At 43.8% G+C, this 20,216-nt stretch overlaps 1 protein-coding gene across 1 annotated transcript; it reads right to left on the bottom strand.

The window, feature by feature from the left end:
• Positions 1–55: 55 nt before the first annotated feature.
• sytl3 (synaptotagmin-like 3) lies at positions 56–19,720 on the bottom strand. The gene is given in 16 exon segments (XM_084314265.1): positions 56–261; positions 3,383–3,588; positions 3,781–3,889; positions 5,487–5,589; positions 5,822–5,992; positions 6,425–6,527; positions 6,640–6,812; positions 8,873–8,995; positions 10,305–10,420; positions 14,824–14,896; positions 16,021–16,087; positions 16,245–16,296; positions 17,215–17,282; positions 17,867–18,082; positions 19,525–19,580; positions 19,582–19,720. Coding segments are annotated over 16 exon segments (1,773 nt in total). The 5' UTR covers positions 19,624–19,720; the 3' UTR covers positions 56–166.
• Between the last annotated feature and the right edge of the window lie 496 nt (positions 19,721–20,216).

Below are 20,216 nucleotides of genomic sequence, written 5' to 3'. Positions count from 1 at the left end.
CATGGATCATTTTTAATCAGGTGAGCATGCTCAGACGTTCTTTAAATAAATCATAAATAGCTGACAGGAATATTGAGCAGGAGCCTGGTAGTAAGGTGCAAGTAGATCATGATAAAGTGCTGAGGCTGTCGGGGTGGAGCGAGGCCACGCCCCCCCCGGCACGGCTTCACGTCCTCCCGCTGTGGACCCTGGCCATGATGACAGGTAAACTGAAGTCGTGCCACTCGTTGGGCATCTGAAGCACCAGTTGCCATGGCGACTCTGGGGAAGAGGGGGTTAAGGGAGACAGTGCTGGGTCAGTGACATCACCACTCCTACATCACAAACTTTCTCTTTCTTTTTTTCATAATGCTGCCTGTGAAACCGGAGACTTGAGCGTGTCTTTCACACGCCACCCGGAGAGAGAGAGACAGAGAGGCTTTATTGTGAGGGAGGAAATGTGAGGGTGGCAGTGGCCTGGATACCTAAGGGCATGCGTCCACCTATGCTGAAAAACGCTGGCAGTGCGCCGGTAGTGCTGGGATGAAGCGCATCTTGTAGCGAGATGACAGAGAGAAAAATCTAGCGACAGCCATCTTTTTATTGTATTTTACTGCTGCGGTTTTGCACATATAGCATATTTTAATACACTTTATTGTATATTAATTATATATATAGTTATTGCCTGACACCACAGTTTGCCCTTTGCTTTTTATTAGTGTATTTGTGTAGTTATTAGCGTATTTGTGCCCTCATACTGCTCCTGTCTCTTGCAGGCAGGCAGGCCACTCCGGTGTCAGGTTACAAACAGAGTGGTAGATATGACTGGCTGTGATTGGTTGTCTGAAAATGCGCTCAGCGCATCGCTCTGAAAAGTTCAGAAAGTTTCAACTTTAAACGCTGGGTGCTGCCGCACAAAAAAGCTGTAAAGCGCTGAAAAAAGAAGCCGACTGCAGCGCATTTCCTATAGGCGGCAGCATGCGGCCGCATACGCTCCCTCCCCATTGGGATCAATTGACAAAATACGCTTGCGCCCAGAAATATGCGGCAGGTGGACGCGGGCGCTAACTCTCAAATAAGTCAAACTGTTTCCTCCGATGGGCGTGGCCAGGTGTGTAGATTTGATTTGAGCTTTGGTAGGGACGCTTCACATGCGAGCACACAAAGTGCGAGAGCAGACCATTCTTTTGCAATTTGAGCGGGAAATGCCGGGAATACCGTTTTGTGACAGAGCTTGTGACACTGACAACTCACTGGGACAGAGGTGCGGGAGGGAGGAAAGTCAAGGTTGCTGATCGGATATTGCCAGGGGCGCAGCTTCCTATAGGCGACAGGCGGTTGCCTAGAGCTCCACCTAGAGGGGGGTGCCAAAAACTGCATCCAGCTAAAGAAATATATATATATTATATATTATTAATATTGTTTATTTTTTTTTGCTGGGCAGACATTGTTGCGCCCCCTTCTATATCTGCAACCAATATTTTGACATTTAAAAATCCAGGGGTGGATCTTGCCTAGGGGACTAAATGTGTTAGGTCCGGCCCTGGATATTGCAGATAATAGGATAGCTTGCTGGTTCTTGGTGCAGTCTCCAACCTACACCTGACGCAACAGATTGTTTTGCAATTATAATACTAAAACTACAGTTTTCACTAGCATCCTTATATAAAACTACGCCTCTGGTCATGGCTCTTAAAGTTGTATGTATGCCTCATCTACTGTAATTCCATTAGCGTTGATGTTAAACCGCCTGACACCTCTGAGAGAAGACAGTGATGAAGACCTAAGTGGATTTGAAGGATGAATGCAACCGTTATTCCACATCAAAGTCTCGCGTAGCCATACCTCTCTCCACACTACATTAGCGCCGTGCCAGTGCGGGAGAAAGGTCTGGCTGAACCTATTATCAATTCACTATAGGAGGGGAGGGGGGGGTAAACGCTTTGGTTTGTTTGTATTTCTCTAAACCAATCGCAATCATCCTGGGGCGACGCTGAGCCCAGGATGCAGCGACGGTGCCCTTGCAGAAGGGGAGGGGGATTCTGACTGAAATAGTCGGCCAATGGCATGTTTATACCCACAGTCTACACAGTATACCCTGTGAGTTAGACTACATCAAACTAGGACACGGATACAGATACAGTACCACTTCTTCACTCCCGACAGCCATTTGGAAGCGTAAAGTTTAGATACCGGCTGAGTACCTGCTGCTAATCCTGTCCATTTCTTTTATTCACCAGTATAGACTTTCACCAGAGGTCACGGGACAAACATCACTGAGATTAATCTTTCTTCATTAGAGATAATGTCGCCTTACTTTGATGTCTAAAGGGTTACACATTTACTTAAAGGTTTAGGTTTAGGTTTACTTTATTTGTTCAGGGGGGACAGCGTACATTAATAAGCACCCAATTTTAGCCAAAAGGCTAATTTCCATTGGCAGTCCCCCTGCCAGAAGGTACAGGCTAAAATCCTGTGTGAAAAAAGGGTTAGCAATAAAAACACAAACAAAAGCACATAGAACATACGATAGGGATACAGGGCACAATACAGTCATGGACACAAGGACAGAGCACATCATGACATATTAGAAGACCCAGGCATAGACAAACGCACCATATCCACACACACACACACACACACACACACACACACACACACACACACACACACACACACACACACACACACACACACACACACACACACACACACACACACACACACACACACACCTCAGTGTTGACAATGCTGGTTTTCAATGAGCCATTCCTTAACCCTGCACTTGAATGAGTAATATGATGTGGACACTAATTGTTTGAGGTATTGAGTTCCATTGGTGGGATGCTCTATATGAAAAGACGGCCTGGCCAAATGCACTTTTTTTTTTTAAAGGGATTGTACAGTCCCCCCTTGCCGCACCTCTAGTATTCCTGGTTGAGGCAGATTTTAGGTTGATGAAACCAGACAAAGGAGGAGGAGCCAATCCACACTTGATTTTAAAAACTAGACAGACGTTTTGGTAGAGAATCAGGTGTTCCCAACTGAGCAGATTATATATTTTTTAGAATGTGACAGTGATGGTACCTGAATGGTTTATTGTCTAGAGTTGTACCCTTCCTGATGACCTGTCGCACAGAACTTGTAAGTCGCTTTGGATAAAAGCGTCAGCTAAATGACTAAATGTAAAAATGTATGTAAATGTCTAGAATTTTTATTGCTCGTTTGTATAGTGATTGAAGTGGAAGTGGATTGAAAGGAACACGTTAACATTACTTTCTAACGAACGCACAGAGAGAAAATCCTCTCGTCTGACTCTCCGACGAGAAGACAGTCAGCGCGTTTCCCATAATGTCGGCGACGTGTTCATTTAATAAAGAAAAAAAAAGGCCTCCTTTCTCACTTGTGTCCATTTGTACCCCTCCCAAGGGCCGGTCCGGGAGACCGTGAGGGCCGCGCTCCCACAGGTCCAGAGCCAAGGAGCTGTCCAGTAGGTCAGAGGGCGTGACTGCGCCAAAGACCACCTGGTGGGACCACTCTGAGCCGGGCTTCTCTTTCAGAGTGAGAGTCCTCTGGACCTGCTCCCTGTTCCCAGGGAGAGTCAGGCGCCTACAAGCACAAGGACACAAACAAAACGCTGTGTAAACAGACGCGGCACCCGACCCGACATATATAAATGCATTCACAAACGCACGCCAGAACACATAACACACCTTGCACACCTACGACTACGAGCAATGTGATACACGCGTGCGCACACACACACACACACACACACACACACAATGATGTATTATTTACCCTTTCACGTAGGTGTTCTGAATAGTGTTTGCTTTAGTGGGAAGGTGTTTGGCACTATTGATAAGGACAGACAGTTGACCGTCATCACGTGGCCTGATATTAGTAACCCCTGTAAGAGCAAGAGAACACGGTTGTCACAACATTATCTAAAGCGGTTATTCTGGGAGTGCATGATCTGAGACCATTCTATAGTGAGGTCACGTGTATATTTTGTATAGTGTTTTGGACTTTATTCTTTTTACTGTATGAAGCACATTATCAGGGGGCTCATAAAGAACCAAGCATTTCACTGTAATGTACTTTATACGTGACAAATTAAACAAAACTTGAACTGACATGGTCATGTGACCCCGAACAGTCTGATGAATGAATGAATGAATGAATGAATGAATGAATGAATGAAAACTTTATTAACAGATTGCAGAATGGGTACAGTACAGTACAGCTCAATACATACAATTGTTAAGGGGATGCAGACTAGAGAAAGTCTTTCGTCTTGTTTACATCAGGGTCCCCCATTTTCAATTCATCGTAACATATATGACATACATGACATACAGATAGACAGTACTGCTCCATCTATACATTTATGACATACCAGATTTGCAATTACAGTACTGTTTGTGATACAAAAAGAGTCCAGAAAGAAAAGAGTATATACATTAGGCGTGGAAACTGTACATTGGATTGGGTAGGTGGGGACTGTACATTGGAGGTGGTTGGGTGGGTGGGGGGGGGGGGTTGGTTAGGAGTGGGGGGGGGGGGGTTGGGTAGGAGTGGGGGGGGGGGGGGGGGGGTTGGGTAGGAGGGGTGGGTGGGTGGGGGACACTGTACACTGTACAAACAACACTGTACATTGGATTATTGACAAGACCATACTTGGTAATTTACTGTACATTGGGGGGGGTTGTGTTCGGACATTTACAGGGGCCAGTTTCGGGTTGCAGTCTCCCTTAGGTGTTTTTTGAGAGTGTTTTTGAAAGTGGGTAGTGATTCACATTCCTTTACAGCTTTGGGTAGGGCGTTCCACATTGATGTGGCATAATTGCGAAACGTGTTTAGTCCCTTGTTTGAGCCGAATCTGGGTTTAACATGATTTGTGGAGCTCCCTCTGGTGTTGTGATCGTGGTATTCACTGACCTTTGGGAAGTATTTTGTCATGTACATGGGTACCTTGGTCGTGTAGTGTATCTTGTAGACCAGGCCCATTGCAAGTTGCTGTACTCTGTCGTCTACTCTAAGCCATCCTAGGTTGTCAAAGTGGGCAGGGGTGAGGTGGGTTCTAGGAGTAAGGTCAAGCAGTAGTCTGACCAGTTTGTTTTGAGATGTTTGTAATTTTGTTTTTAGCGCCTTTGAGGTGCTTTGGTACCATGAGGTGCAAGCATAGTCGTAGTACCCTTGAATGAGTGCTCCTGCTAGAGTCTTCAGGGTATTCTTGTTTACCAGAGAGGAGATCCGGTACAAGAATCGAGTTCGTTGGTTGACTTTTTTTATTACATTGGATGCCATTTTGTCACAGGAAAGATTTGCCTCTAGGATGGAACCCAGGTAGGTAATATCTTAGTCCTAGTAGTAGTTTATTAATCACAACATTGATGAGGAATACCAGTACTATGGTAGTCCATATGCCAAGATAACCCGGTTAGTAATTATTCTGGATTCATGGAATACTACCAGTATACACTGTAGGGGCTGAGCAAACCCACCATGTGCATGGTAGACCACGGAAGGCTGGGATGACGGGCTGAATTTTATTCTGACCCACAGTTCTCTATCCTGCTCCACTGCTCCCCCTTCTGGACTCTCAGGCTGTTGCAAGATAGAAAAGCAAAGAGAAAATGAATTGACCCACAATTACCAAGTGTGCTATTGTTTATGCTACATGAAAATATACATTTTTTTTTTTTTTTTTATCTTAAGTTAAAGAAAGTTAAAGAGTTAAAATGTTCTCTCCCAAAACGACATTGTTTCTCCATGCATTCTTATCCTTATATCAAAGGTTTGATTTTTGAGCCTTCCTATCTATGACTTCCATCTCTACCTTGGGACTCAGAGGGTACCAGACGGAGCACTGAGAGGTCCTGTCTTCAAACCTCCAGTCATCCAGCGGGATGAGAACTTCTCCCAGAAACACTTTCCTCTTCAAAGTGCCAGAGTGCCACACGGAAGCCTGGAGCGTCCTCCCGCACAGCAGGGGGCGCTCTGTCTGGTACTGGAGGAGGAGGAGGAGGAGGAGGAGGAGGAGGAGGAGGAGGAGAAGGGAATGAATTTCAGAGGGAGTTCAGTTCAAGTTTTGTTTTATTTGTCACATATAAGGTACATGTACATTACAGTGAAATGATTGGTTTTGTATGAGCCTCCTGAGATTGTGCTTCATACAGTAAAAAAAAAAAAAATGCAAAAAAGAGGTAGATATGTAGTGCAACTGATTCACACGGATTACATTTCGCTGGATGGATGCTATTGCTGACCTCTTTGGTAACCTTACCCAACCATAGCTGGGGATAAATAAAGCTCGTATCCCCACATGAAGTAACCTAAAGTAAATTGATCAGTATCGACATGGATAGAGTTTTCAGTGTTTCAGACAACATGCTTTAATTTCACGTCAGGGTTGAGTCAGTACTATTTAATTGATAATTACCTGTAAAACCTCATTATAGACTGGCTCTGTGGTGTTCCTCTTCACTGCCGTTTTCACTTTGCCGCCATCACTCTTTTCCGGTAGCAAGTAGATCTTGACATATCTGTCACAGAGTGTGATTAGTGCGTGAATAAAAAAAAAAGAGGCAGGATGCCGAGGTTCAGAGGGAGATGGGGTTGGATAGGAAGTGTGGTTGGTCTTAAGAAACAACTCACGGGTGACACTTCTTCCTCCTGGCGTCTCCGCAGGTCAGGTTTCTGCAGGCGCCCACTGTGATGTTCAAACAGGAAGTGTCGAGGTCGAAGGCCAGGGCCAGCTCCAGCTCCCCTGTCACACCGCTGCCCTCAGACAGACCGCAGTCTGTGCTGGTGATGCTGCTGCAGCTGCCCTGTTTCAGAGAAACATAATCCGTCACAATGATCGCTGGGGTAAAAGTAAAACTGTCTTTGGAACAAGACAATCTACTGTATACATCCTCACTCGATATTTCTAAAACACAGCTGATATCTTATTAGGTGTATTAGGTCAGAATTGTTTACCTCTTCAAACAATATCTGAAAAAGAAAATGAAAGAAGCGAACCCTCTTAGCCTTTTTACTATTATGTACCCTAATACTATGCTGCTATTGTTATACTACTGCCAAATCTCAGAGTGTAACACTCAAGCTCGATACTATTTGACGAACAGTGCCACTGACCCTTAGCTGCCAGAGATGTACCCCTCCCGGTGACATGTTGTTCACAATCTGTAAGTCGTTTTGGATAAAAGCGTCAGCTAAAAGACTAAATTGATTAAAAGACTAAAAGACTAAATTGTATTAAGACCATGATGGAACAAATCCTTTCACAGTAGGTTCTGCTTATACGTTTAAAGCAGAACGACTGTGTTTTTCTGTTCACCTTCTGTTGCTTCATGAGTTTGCGGTAAATAGTATTATGTGTATCATGTGTTAAAATCACAGGATGCAGGTTTTGCACCGGCCCGCCTCACCCTCTTTTTTCAGCCCAGTGATTCTACCAAGGATGCTCAGATATAGGAACATAACACCTTAAAAGCCACACTCTACACCTGTATGTCACAGCCTACTAAACACCTCTGTGTGATGGATCATGGTTTATGTGGGTTTTATTTTAGTTTATTATAAGGCGCTTTGGCTTTATTTCATCTTTTTGTGAGGGACAGCTGTCAATCACTGGCCTCTGCAGTTAATTGCCATGCGGCATGGCAGGTGTGTGGGCTTGATTGCCACCTGATTGGTGTCAGGTGTGCAGTGCCTTTAAGTAGGTTTGGTTGACTGTGTTCGGATGCTTGTCCATTTCATGTTTTTCCCTCAATAATAGAGGAGGGTTTCTCTGTCTCTAGTGCTATTGTATTTCTTGTTGTTTTCAACTGCTAGGCAGTGGTGGTTATTTTGGGATTTTACCCAGTTATTTTATACTGGTGTTTTGTGTTTCCTACAGTTTTTATTTTTATTTATTTTATTCTTGTGTTTTCCCCCACCCTCTCTCATTGCACAGCGATTCCAGTGGTTACCCCAGTGTCTGCATGTGTGTCCTACACCCCCCCCCCCCCAATCCTGACACTCTGTCTCTACGCCTGTACGTCACAGCCTGCTAAACACCTCTGTCTCTACGTCACAGCCTGCTAAACACCTCTGTCTCTACCCCTGTACGTCACAGCCTGCTAAACACCTCCGTCTCTACGCCTGTACGTCACAGCCTGCTAAACACCTCTGTCTCTACGCCTGTACGTCACAGCCTGCTAAACACCTCTGTCTCTACGCCTGTACGTCACAGCCTGCTAAACACCTCTGTCTCTACGCCTGTACGTCACAGCCTGCTAAACACCTCTGTCTCTACGCCTGTACGTCACAGCCTGCTAAACACCTCTGTCTCTACACCTGTACGTCACAGCCTGCTAAACACCTCTGTCTCTACGCCTGTACATCAAAGCCTGCTAAACACCTCTGTCTCTACGCCTGTACATCAAAGCCTGCTAAACACCTGTCTCTACGACTGTACGTCACACGTCGCCACAGCCTGCTAAACACCTCTGTCTCTACTCCTGTACTTCAGGTGACAAAATCCGGTTCTCGAGTTACATGCCGATATGTGAGGCGTGCCCCAAAGTACGCAAAAGTACACATTACCACCCCCGACTCCCGGGGCTCTAGTTCCGTCAATCATTAGGCGATCTCGAAAATCTTACCACAGGGTTGTAGCCAATGAGTGTGGCTTTCCAATGATACCCCATGATATGATAATTGGGGATCTAATACGGCCTCTATTGATCGATTCATGATAAAGAAAAGCATGCTGGAGATGTAAAGAACAGCACCCTCCTGGTTCTTGTCCAAGCTATCACTCACCTGCCAACCCCAGAAGACCCACCAACCACCAGCAAAAAAAAGTGTCAGGGCCCACTGAGCTGGTTCTGATTGTACTCACTCTCTTTCCCCCAGAGTACTCAGAGCCGAAGGAAGCGTCCTCTTCCGCTCCGGTGGAGGAGCCCTCCTGGTCACTGTCCTTGCTTCTCTTGAACAGGTTGGGGAGACTGGGAACCTTGGTCAGCTGAGGAGGGAAGGAGAGGAGGCCAAGTGAGGCTAAGACTCTAGGTCATGAAATGATAAATGGTGTATTTATATAGCAGCTTTCATCCAAAGCGCTTTACAATTTTGTTCCTCACATTCACCCATTCACTCACACATTCACACACACCGACGGTGGAGGCGACCATGCAAGGTGCCGACCTGCTCATCGGGAGCAATCAGGGTTTGCTCAAGGACACTTCGACGCGCTGCCTGGGCCGGGAGGAGTGGAAATCGAACCGGGAACCTTCCGATTACCAGACGACTGCTCTACCTTCTGAGCCACTGTCGCCCCATTATCATTATCGATGTGGAATAATTTGACCAAATATTATTCAGGGTCACGGCGGACAACAGAGTCTGTGATTAAGGATAGAGTTTACTGACAGAATGTCGTACCACAGAGAGACCTAGGTTACAGCAATGGTGGCCATATAGCCTAGATCTCTGCAGAATGGCGAGCTGACAAAGTATTTATACAGGAGAGTAGACAAAACAAGTGTAGCATTGACATACATCATGTGAATTATAGAGATGATGTACAGAGAGATCTGGATTATGACATATTTATGAGACAGCTGTGTGTGTGTGCATCATGTACAAGTTGATGTGTAGAGAGTGAGAGAGAGAAAGAGAAAGAGAAAGAGAGAGGGTAGTGTGTGAGAGTGTGAAGGCTATTCGTATGCGATTGTGTGTGTGTGTGTGTGTGTGTGTGTGTGTTAGAAAGAGAGAGAGAGAGAGAGAGAGAGAGAGAGAGAGAGATAGAGAGAGAGAGGAGGTGTGTTGGTAAATCTTCCTAGAATCTAAATCAAAAACACTTTGTTCGCCAAATACAGTACGGAATTGTACAGGAACGAGAGACCATGTATGCTATGACCACCACCAACAACAACAACAACAACAACAACAACAACAACACAGCTGAGCTTAAATATACTGTTCCAAATACTGTTTTTATACCTGTATCACTGTACATATTAATATTACAACTCTGTACATACATCTGATTAGCACTACACCCAGTAGTACCAATTTATATATTTTATATCACCTGTATGTTGTACCGTATATTACTATTGTACTTTACTGTTACATTTGCACTCTGGTTGGATGCCAAACTTATTTCCGTTGTACTGTACTTGTGCTGTATGATGACAATTACATTAGAATCTCATTTCTATCTCAAGGGGGGAGCAGGGGGTTACGAGGTCTGCCATGTAGGAGGAGGAAACCCTGTTTAGGGATTTAAAAACTCTTAACAGTAAATAAATGTACAAATAAGATGATCTTACACAGGTAGATTTGTTGATGTCTGAGTCAGACTGGCTCTTACGGCTGCTCTGGATCCTGGTCTTGTCCACCGTCAGCAGGTCCTGGTCACAAACATCATTCTGAGACTTGGACATCTCTGCATTTAGAAGAGAGAGAGAGAGAGGGGGGGGGGGTCAGTTGTCTAAAGTCTGGTATCAGTATATCAGGCTGAAGTCGAGTATCGGCATCATAGAATCGCCCCGATAGTAAAACACAATGCAGAGTAAAGCTGATGGATCTGATTGTATTCCGCCGGATGTGTTCTACGTGGTCCTCAGTTGACCGGCATCTATAACCATGCCGCTCTACTTCCACTGGAGCCTGGGGAGTGTGCTTCTCCTGCCCCCTGGGGAGTGTGGTTCTCCTGCCCCCTGGGGAGTGTGGTTCCCCTGCCCCCTGGGGAGTGTGGTTCTCCTGCCCCCTGGGGAGTGTGGTTCTCCTGCCCCCTGGGGAGTGTGGTTCCCCTGCCCCCTGGGGAGTGTGGTTATCCTACCCCCTGGGGAGTGTGGTTCTCCTGCCCCCTGGGGAGTGTGCTTCTCCTGCCCCCTGGGGAGTGTGCTTCTCCTGCCACCTGGGGAGTGTGGTTCTCCTGCCCCCTGGGGAGTGTGGTTCTCCCGGTTCTCCTGCCCCCTGGGGAGTGTGGTTCTCCTACCCCCTGGGGAGTGTGGTTCTCCCGGTTCTCCTGCCCCCTGGGGAGTGTGGTTCTCCTGCCCCCTGGGGAGTGTGGTTCTCCTGCCCCCTGGGGAGTGTGGTTCTCCTGCCCCCTGGGGAGTGTGGTTCTCCTGCCCCCTGGGGAGTGTGGTTCTCCTGCCCCCTGGGGAGTGTGGTTCTCCTGCCCCCTGGGGAGTGTGGTTCTCCTGCCCCCTGGGGAGGAGTGTGACTTTGAGACTTTATGCTCTGAGCCTTGACTTTGCGCCTTCATCTTATTTTCATACCAGAGCTCGTATTTCTATGCCTTAGCTCTTATAATCTCTTATAATGCACTTTGCAATGGTGTATTTTGAAATATGTGTAATATTGTATCTTTATAATACTGTGGATGTTAAGGATATTATGATTTTTTGTTATACAGTTTTATGTAATGCTTTTTAGATATGTGTGTGCTGGATAATGCTTTTAATGTTATATTTTGTATTGTCTGGACCCCAGGAAGAATAGTCTTCACCATGGTGAAGACTAATGGGGATCCAAAATAAACAATAAACTATAAGCTCTATTTTATTAAAATAAAGATTTTTCTTATGTACTTAGATACTACTGCTACCATGTATGTATGTATGTATGTATGTATGTATGTATGTATGTATGTATGTATGTATGTATGTATGTATGTATGTATGTATGTATGTATGTATGTATGTATGTATGTATGTATGTATGTATGTATGTATGTATGTATGTATGTATGTATGTATGTATGTATGTATGTATGTATGTATGTATGTATGTATGTATGTATGTATGTATGTTCAAGTTCAAGTTCTTTAATAGTTGTCATACAGAAGTACAGAATACTTTCATACAAAATGCTTCTTACTGTTACGCTCCAGAGACTGTGCTAGACAAGATAGTATCAAATAACATAATAACATAATATAGCATGAATTTAGAAGAAGAAAATGAGGTCACAGTGTTCGGTATAGACATATGTACAATGTTCTGAGTTACCATATAATATACAATACACAATACTATGCAGTGTACTAATGTACAGTACTATCTAGTGCAAAGCAGAAATGGGATGAGGTACAATTTTAGGTACAATTTACAGTAAGGTGTACGAGTTGTAGTGCAATCCTTCATCCATAAATATAAATATAAAGTGTGGGGAGTGGGTGCTACAGTGTGTTTGTTTAAAGTGGGTGTGTGCTATAAAGTGTGTGGAGTGGGTGCTACAGTGTGTTTGTTTAAAGTGGGTGTGTGCGTGTGGATGTGTGTGCTATGTGCGTTTGGTGGTTGTTGTTGTGTAGTGTTCATTCATTGTTCGTTTAGCAGCCTGATGGCCTGGGGATAGAAGCTTCTTCTGAGTCTTTCTGTGCTCGCCTTGAGACTCCGGTATCGCTTGCCTGACCGCAGCAGTTCAAAGAGGCAGTTGTTCGGGTGACTGGAGTCTTTAATGATTCTCTTAGCCTTGCCCTTGCAACGCTTGTAGTAAATGTTCTGGAGGGTGGGGAGCCCCCCTCCAATTGTGCGTTCGGCTGAACGTGTCACTCTTTGTAGTCTGCTTCGGTCTTGTGCAGTGCTATTCCCAAACCAGGAGGTGATGTTGCCGGTCAAGATGCTCTCTATTGTACATGAGTAGAAGTTCTTAAGGATCTTCTGGCTGACTTGGAACTTCCTTAGGCGCCTGAGGAAGTAGAGGCGTTGTCGTGCCTTCTTCACAACACTGTCAATGTGTGTGGTCCATGTCAAGTCCTCGGATATGTAGGCTCCGAGGTACTTGAAGCTGTGTATGTATGTATGTATGTATGTATGTATGTATGTATGTATGTATGTATGTATGTATGTATGTATGTATGTATGTATGTATGTATGTATGTATGTATGTATGTATGTATGTATGTATGTATGTATGTATGTATGTATGTATGTATGTGTGTATGTATGTATGTATGTATGTATGTATGTATGTATGTATGTATGTATGTATGTATGTATGTATGTATGTATGTATGTATGTATGTATGTATGTATGTATGTATGTATGTATATTAGGGATGCTCGATATTGGCTTTTTTTACCGATACCGATATACCGATATTGTCCAACTCTTAATTTCCGATACCGATATCAACCGATATCAACCGATACCGATATATGCAGGGTTTCCCCCCCCCCAAAAACTGAATAATTTCAGGTAATTAACATTACATATCTCTTGTTGTGGAATTAACACAACATTATGCATACTTTTGACAATAAATACAATCAGAATTGGTTCTTACTTGCTTGCCTGGGTAAATAAAGGTTCTAGAAATGTAAAAAGAATAAATAAAAATTGAAAACCGATACCGATATTTTCCGATATCACATTTTAATGCCGATATCGGCCGATAATATCGGTAGGCCGATAATATCGGACATCCCTAATGTATGTGTTTCATTACATGTATATATATACATACCAATTCTTCGCTTGGTCTATTCTCCATCCATCTATCATCCATAGCAACACTATTATCACAGACACCCTGTTGGGGGATCCCCTTTGAAAAGCCCATCTGAGGTTTCTCTCCTCCACGCCGCCTGTGGTGTTTTTTTCTTCCCTATTGCTAGGTGTTAGTGAGTTGTTCCTCTTCTTCATTGGGGAAAGTCTGGGGGTGTTGCACATGTGGATTTTATGGTGGTTTTTGTTCTGGATCTATTGTGATGTTTCTTCTTGACGTGTAAAGTCCATGGGGGCAATTCCATGTGATTTCGGGCTATACAAATACATTTGATTTGATTTGTATTTGGTATCGTCAGATGACGTAGATAGGAAAGCAGAATCCTTTTACATAGGCCCATAGTAGAAAACAGCCCATAAATTACACTAAGTGAATGTTTATGCTCCAAGTGCCGCCAATAATGAGCTTTTGTTTACAAAATCTGTCAATGTTTATTGATACTTATAGTTTAGTAAATATCAGTAATGAAAAAGTGGTATCGGTGAATAACTATTGGCTAGTGTCAAATACTATCCATAATAATATTACAGGACCGCTGATGATGTGTGTGCAAACCCCTACTTTGCTAATTGCTATACTTGATCATAGTCATTACGTGCAGTTTCATTTTGCCCATATAAGGCTAGTCTATCAATAACACTAGTAGCTAAGCAGATAAGTGGTGTAGCTGATAACGACTGGAGGAAATGTGTCACTATTTGATGCACTTCATCATCGTTGATATGTTTGTTTCTGATTAGTAAGATATCTTAGACATTTACACCAGGCGTTGCAGGGCCAAGGCTAAGAGAAGCTAGTCTATAGATTCTAGCCACCCAAACAACTGTCTCTTTGCACTGCTGCGGTCAGGCAAGCGCTAGCGGAGTCTCGTGGCCAGTACAGAGAGACTCAGAAGGAGCTTCTATCCCCAGGCCATCAGGATGCTCAATGTGGACTCCATGCAACACTAACCCGTCAATTCTACATTCAGTGCAGCACATACACATGCACACACTCACTTTAAATTCACATCATTCACTTTAGACACTTTAAACACTACACCATATTTTATCTATTTATTACTAAAGATTTATTGTGTTTGCATTTTTGTACTTTACTTTGTTGTACATTTTGTATAGTGTTTGGTCTTTATTGTTTAAACTTTTTTATTGTATGAAGCACAATCTCAGGAGGCTCATACAGAACCAAGCATTTCACTGTAATGTACGTGTACCTTATATGTGACAAATAAAATAAAACTTGAACTTGAACTCAAGTAGCTCATGAATGATTAGTGACTCAATTGTGATCCCAAGCCAGTATACCTCCTCAATAACACTTCAAGTAGACTTACTCTTAATGTGACTGGTGAATGAAACCATCAGGTCCTCCATAGACTTTGTGAAGGGTTTTGAGTTTTTTAAATCCTGCAATAAAAACAATATATACATTATTACCTTTAACCTCTTAATCATTCCTGTAAAGGAATGTAAATCACTACCCACCTTCAAAAACACTCTCAAAGAACACCTACGGGAGACTGCAATTCAAAACTGGCCCCTACAAATGTCCTAACCCAGTTGTACAATAAAGACCAAGCATGGCTTTGTCAGTATTCCAATGTACAGCCCCACCCAACCCCACCCCACCTACCCAACCTCCTCCAATGTACAGTTTCCATGTCAAATGTATGTCAGTATTCCAATGTACAGTGTCCCCCCCCCTACCCAACCCCCCCCCCCCCCTCCAATGTACAGCCCCACCCCACCTACCCAACCTCCCCCAATGCACAGTTTCTATGTCAAATGTATATACTCTTCTTCTGGATTTTTTTAGTATCACAAACAGTACTGTATTTGAAAATCTGGTGTGTCATAAATGTATAGATGTAGCAGTACTGTCTATCTGTATGTCATGTGTGTCATATGATGAATTGAAAATGGGGGACCCTGATGGAAACAAGACGAAAGTCTTTCACAGGTCTGCATCCTCTTAACAATTGTATGTATTGAGCTGTACTGTACTGTACCCATTCTGCAATCTGTTAATAAACTTTTCAATCAATCAATCAATCAATCAAGAGGATAATCATGCCGAATTTCTACTGGTACACACATTACAAAAACCTTTGTAAAACATTCATTTTCCGTGGGACTTCTATAAACTTTGGACCTGTACTACATACGACTTCAGGCTATGGAACCATTATGTTTCCCAGCTCCTACCTCTCAGCTGGAACTTAAAAACAGGCATCTGGCAACCAGTCAAAAGAATGTGTGTTCAAACCTCTGTTACTCTATTTCATTAGCACTCAAAGTGATGTTTCCTTATTGTGTAAGTTACCTTTCAAAAGAGACCAGACTCATGCGCTATAAGTATAAAGTATAATACATCGCAAATGACTTTGGGTATGCAATCATCAATAAAATATATTATAATAACTAGCCCCATTTTTCTTAGATGCTCAAGTGGTTAAATAGCCGTTTTAATTGTCGGGTATTGGGAATAGCGGACATGTGTTCTATGGCTCTGTAGCTCATCGTTACTGTACCCCGAGTCGACTGAACGCTGGACAGTCGAAATTGGGCGGAGGAGTTGGCGGCACGATCGATATGAAACTGCGGGGGGGGGGGGGGGGGGGGGGGGGGGGGGGGGGAGAAAGATCAATGTCAGTAACTTTTTTATGTTTGGTGGATTTAATCAGCCAACATCCAGAAGCTAACTAACAACCATAGCTGCATGAAATATTGTACAGGTAGAATAAGAGTTTTATACCTCAGCCTCTCGTAGGATTTTAACAGCTTTTCTCCAACAGTCTCATGTTTGTCTGTAAACCAGATACATATTATAAATATATTCAGTACAGTACACATGATCAACTACCACTGTTCTAACTCTTTACTTTAGGGGGCATGATAATGATTAAGCACCTAGAAAATGAACTATATGAAACTATAATCATTATTAACCATTAGATAGCACTTAATACCGGTATTTCGGTACACAAATTACAGGGTAATTACTGTGTAATAACAAATAAATAACACTAACTTACTCTGTAATGACAAGTAATCATTTATAATTATGGGTAAACTTTTTTGTCTTAAATGAATCATTATCACTTTCGAGTATGCTGCACAAGTAGTTGTTGGCTATAGTTAGGATTAACTGAGCCACTGCTCAGACCTATTTGTGTACCGTAATATGAAGAGGTACAAACCATTATTACAATCAACTGTCACTCAAGTATCAGAGCTGATGAGAGAGCTGTATGGCTTCTAATTATACTGTGTAGAAATGTTTAGTACTGCAAACAATATCAGCCATTACTGCTCTTTAACCTCAGTGGCTCCAAGGCAATGCTTTAGCAGATAGTAATGATGTATTATTTAGTTCCAGTGGGGTTTCAAACCCCATACGCATTTTTAAAGGATTATTATTACACAGTCAATTTCACAGAGTACATTTTACTCAAACTGAGTACATTTGACTCAAACTGAGTAACATTTTACTCAGTTTGAGTCAAATGTACTCAGTTTGAGTCAAATGTACTCTGCGAAATGTACTGTGTAACTGCCATCATGCATTCTTTAACAATCAATGTACGTATATATGGTTAGATTATGTAGGTGTAGGGGATCATGAATAACAAATAGGACTGAATACTACAGTGAATGTTATGTTATGTTATTATGTACAACAAGAACATATACAGTGGAGATTGTCGTCACTATTGTAAACAAACCTGTGTTGACTGGAAATTTCTTTGCCCTCTCCTCCATGAACCACTCTCCAGATCTGATCTTGACCTCCCTGAGAACAGCAAGAGGGCTGAAATGAGCTTTGCTTCACTGACATACTACTATAACAATGGCCGGCACGGTGGTGTAGTGGTTAACACTGTCGCCTCACAGCTAGAAGGTCCTGGGTTAAATTCCCACTTGGGGACCAGGTTGCCGTGTTGCCAGTTACCCAGGTGGGGTATCTACCTGGCCTTTCTGTGTGGAGTTTGCATGGTCTCCCCCCCGTGCTCGCAAGGGTTTCCCCTCCCGATAAGATAAAAACCCAATGGAAAAACATGCACAACAGATCGCTAAGGCTGTCGCGTCCCTGACGAAGACGGACAGGAGCACTTGGATTGGTCCCCGGGGGCGCGGCGCACGCTGCAGCCCTTGTCTGCTCCCGGCTGCCCTTGGGGGGGGAAGGACGACGGGATGGGAAGTGCAGAGAACATTTCATCAGCGACTCAGTGCATGTGGTGTATATTAGAACGTAGAAGAATAAACAACTTCAGCCACGGACAAAACAATTTTTCTCTCATATTCCAATCTTCAGTTTGTTACGTACTTGATATAGTACTGATACGGTTATCCTGCTAGACATCCCGGTCCCCGTACCTGTAGGCGTGGCAGACGGTGCACTTCCAGCCCCCGGTAGACACGCCCACGCGACACCTGCTGCAGATTCGGTGGCTGCAGCCTCGGCACACGGCGCCCGAGTTCCACAGCTTCCCCAGCGGCCGCTGACAGCGCGCGCAGGTCCTCTCGCTGTACTGCCTGGTGAAGCTCTTGGCTCCTCTCCTCCTGATCTCCTGCAGCTCCGACCTCAGCCTCCTGAGAGACGACGGGAGAGAATCACGGCTTTAACCGTCCGTCACTGATGAAGACTGATGAAGGCACATTCAATTCACGTTTTTTTAACTGCGGGAGAGAAGTATACCACGGTCTTCACAGTTTGTTTTTACTCTATTCATACGAACAGAATGATGACATGCACCTTTTTTGGCGTGCGCTCTTTTGTTTAATTTCATTTCCATTTAATTTCTACTGGTAAAGACCTCACTAGACATTAGAAACAAGACACAAACGGACAAAAACAAGCACACATTTGCAATAGCTGCGACCGTGTACATGCATATGCGTGCATGTATCGATCAGTGGCGTCCTTTCACTAAAAGGCAAGGTATGGCGATTGGTGGATTTTTTTTTGTCAAACCAGTTGTGCAATAGTCACTTTTGGTGAGTTGTTTCTATACAATTCAGTTATATGACATTTAGGTATGACACAGGACTACACAAGCATTTTTTGTATAGAAATGTGTCAACAGATTAAAGCAGGGAACCACAATATTTTGCATACGAATTATGCAGAATGTAATATCATAAATGTCTATTACTTTTCTTGCAATTGAGCCAATTTTCCTTAGGTACGGTTTTGAGGTGTGTGTTCAACAGAATGTAGTATCAAAAACACATTCACAAAAAGTATGGGTTACTGAATGCTGAACTGCACTATTATAATCACTAAGCCAGACCTTACCTGTGTCCCTGTATCACTTGTCTCTGCTGCCCTTTGATAAAAAAAACTTCCCTATGTCCATTTTCCTTTTTTTTGGGCATAGCAAAAGTCACCTAGTAAAAGTGAGATAATTGACAATATCAAAACATGCTAGGGCTGTACCGAATAGTTCGAAGCTTCGTTCATAATGTTGACATTCGAATTCTAAATCAACATAAAAAAAAAAATTTACAGCGAGTGCCATACCTTGCCATACCAAATGGACGCCCCTGGTATCGATACACACACGCGCACACACCACACACACACACACACACACACACACACACACACACACACACACACACACACACACACACACACACACACACACACACACACACACACACACACACACACACACACACACACACACACACACACACACACACACACACACACACACACACACACACACACACACACACACACACACACACTTGACCTCCATGCAAAACTTCAGCCTCCTAGCAGACCTGAAAACCGTGGCCACTAGAGGGTGGGGACCACGGACTGGCAGAGCGATCTGCAGTATAGAGCTGCCGGTAAATTAAAATGGACAAAACACTTGGATTCAAGTTTTCTATTACTCTTGTAGTTAAACCTTTGTGTAATACAGGAGCTTCATCACAGTATAACTCCCAGGATATCAGAACAGTAAAATGTGATCATCTACACAGTATGCTGATACAATACAGGATACAAAGGGATCGTTTACCGTATCCTCTCCTCTTCAGTGGTGCGCAGGATCTTGTCTCTCTGAAGGACCTCCAACAACCCGCTCTCTTTCCAGAGCTTGAAAGAGGCTCAGATCCATTTTCCAACAACAGTCTCTCTGATTCTCTTCCCCTCTCTCTCTCTCTTTCTCTTGTTGTTTCTGGTTCACTATTTCTCTGTTCCTGTCTCTGCTCTCTCTCTCTCTCTCTCTCTCTCTCTCTCTCTCTCTCTCTCTCTCTCTCTCTCTCTCTCTCTCTCTCTCTCTCTCTCTCTCTCTCTCTCTCTCTCTCTCTCGCCCGACTGTCCTGCTCATTCAATACAGAATGCTTTCACAGGTCTGAAGAGTCAGTACGAGGGTTGTCCCGCTCAGCGATAGTTTCTTCCACCTCCTTATCGTGACTCACACAGAACATCATCCACCAACGTCACAGAGATATGGATCTCGCTCTCAATGTTTCTGCTGCTTTGGACGACCGGCCCAGTCAGCCACCTCTTTAGACGGTGTCTATCGGACCCATAAAAGGTGCCATCCGTTGGTATGCCAACTATGAGCTGGTGGAGACTGTAGATGGTATCCTCTTTTCACTTGCAGCTCGAGACCCTCACCCCCTGTGGCACTTTGGTCTGACAAAGGAGACAGCGAGAGATCGTCTTGCAGCTGAGATCCTTGGTTCCTGTGATAAGAGAATCAAG

The sequence above is a fragment of the Notolepis coatsorum genome, assembly GCF_963971535.1.
Source record: "Notolepis coatsorum genome assembly, chromosome: 5".
NCBI lineage: Eukaryota > Metazoa > Chordata > Actinopteri > Aulopiformes > Paralepididae > Notolepis > Notolepis coatsorum.
Note: the sequence above shows the minus strand (reverse complement) of the source record. Positions and strands in the feature narration are given on the sequence as shown.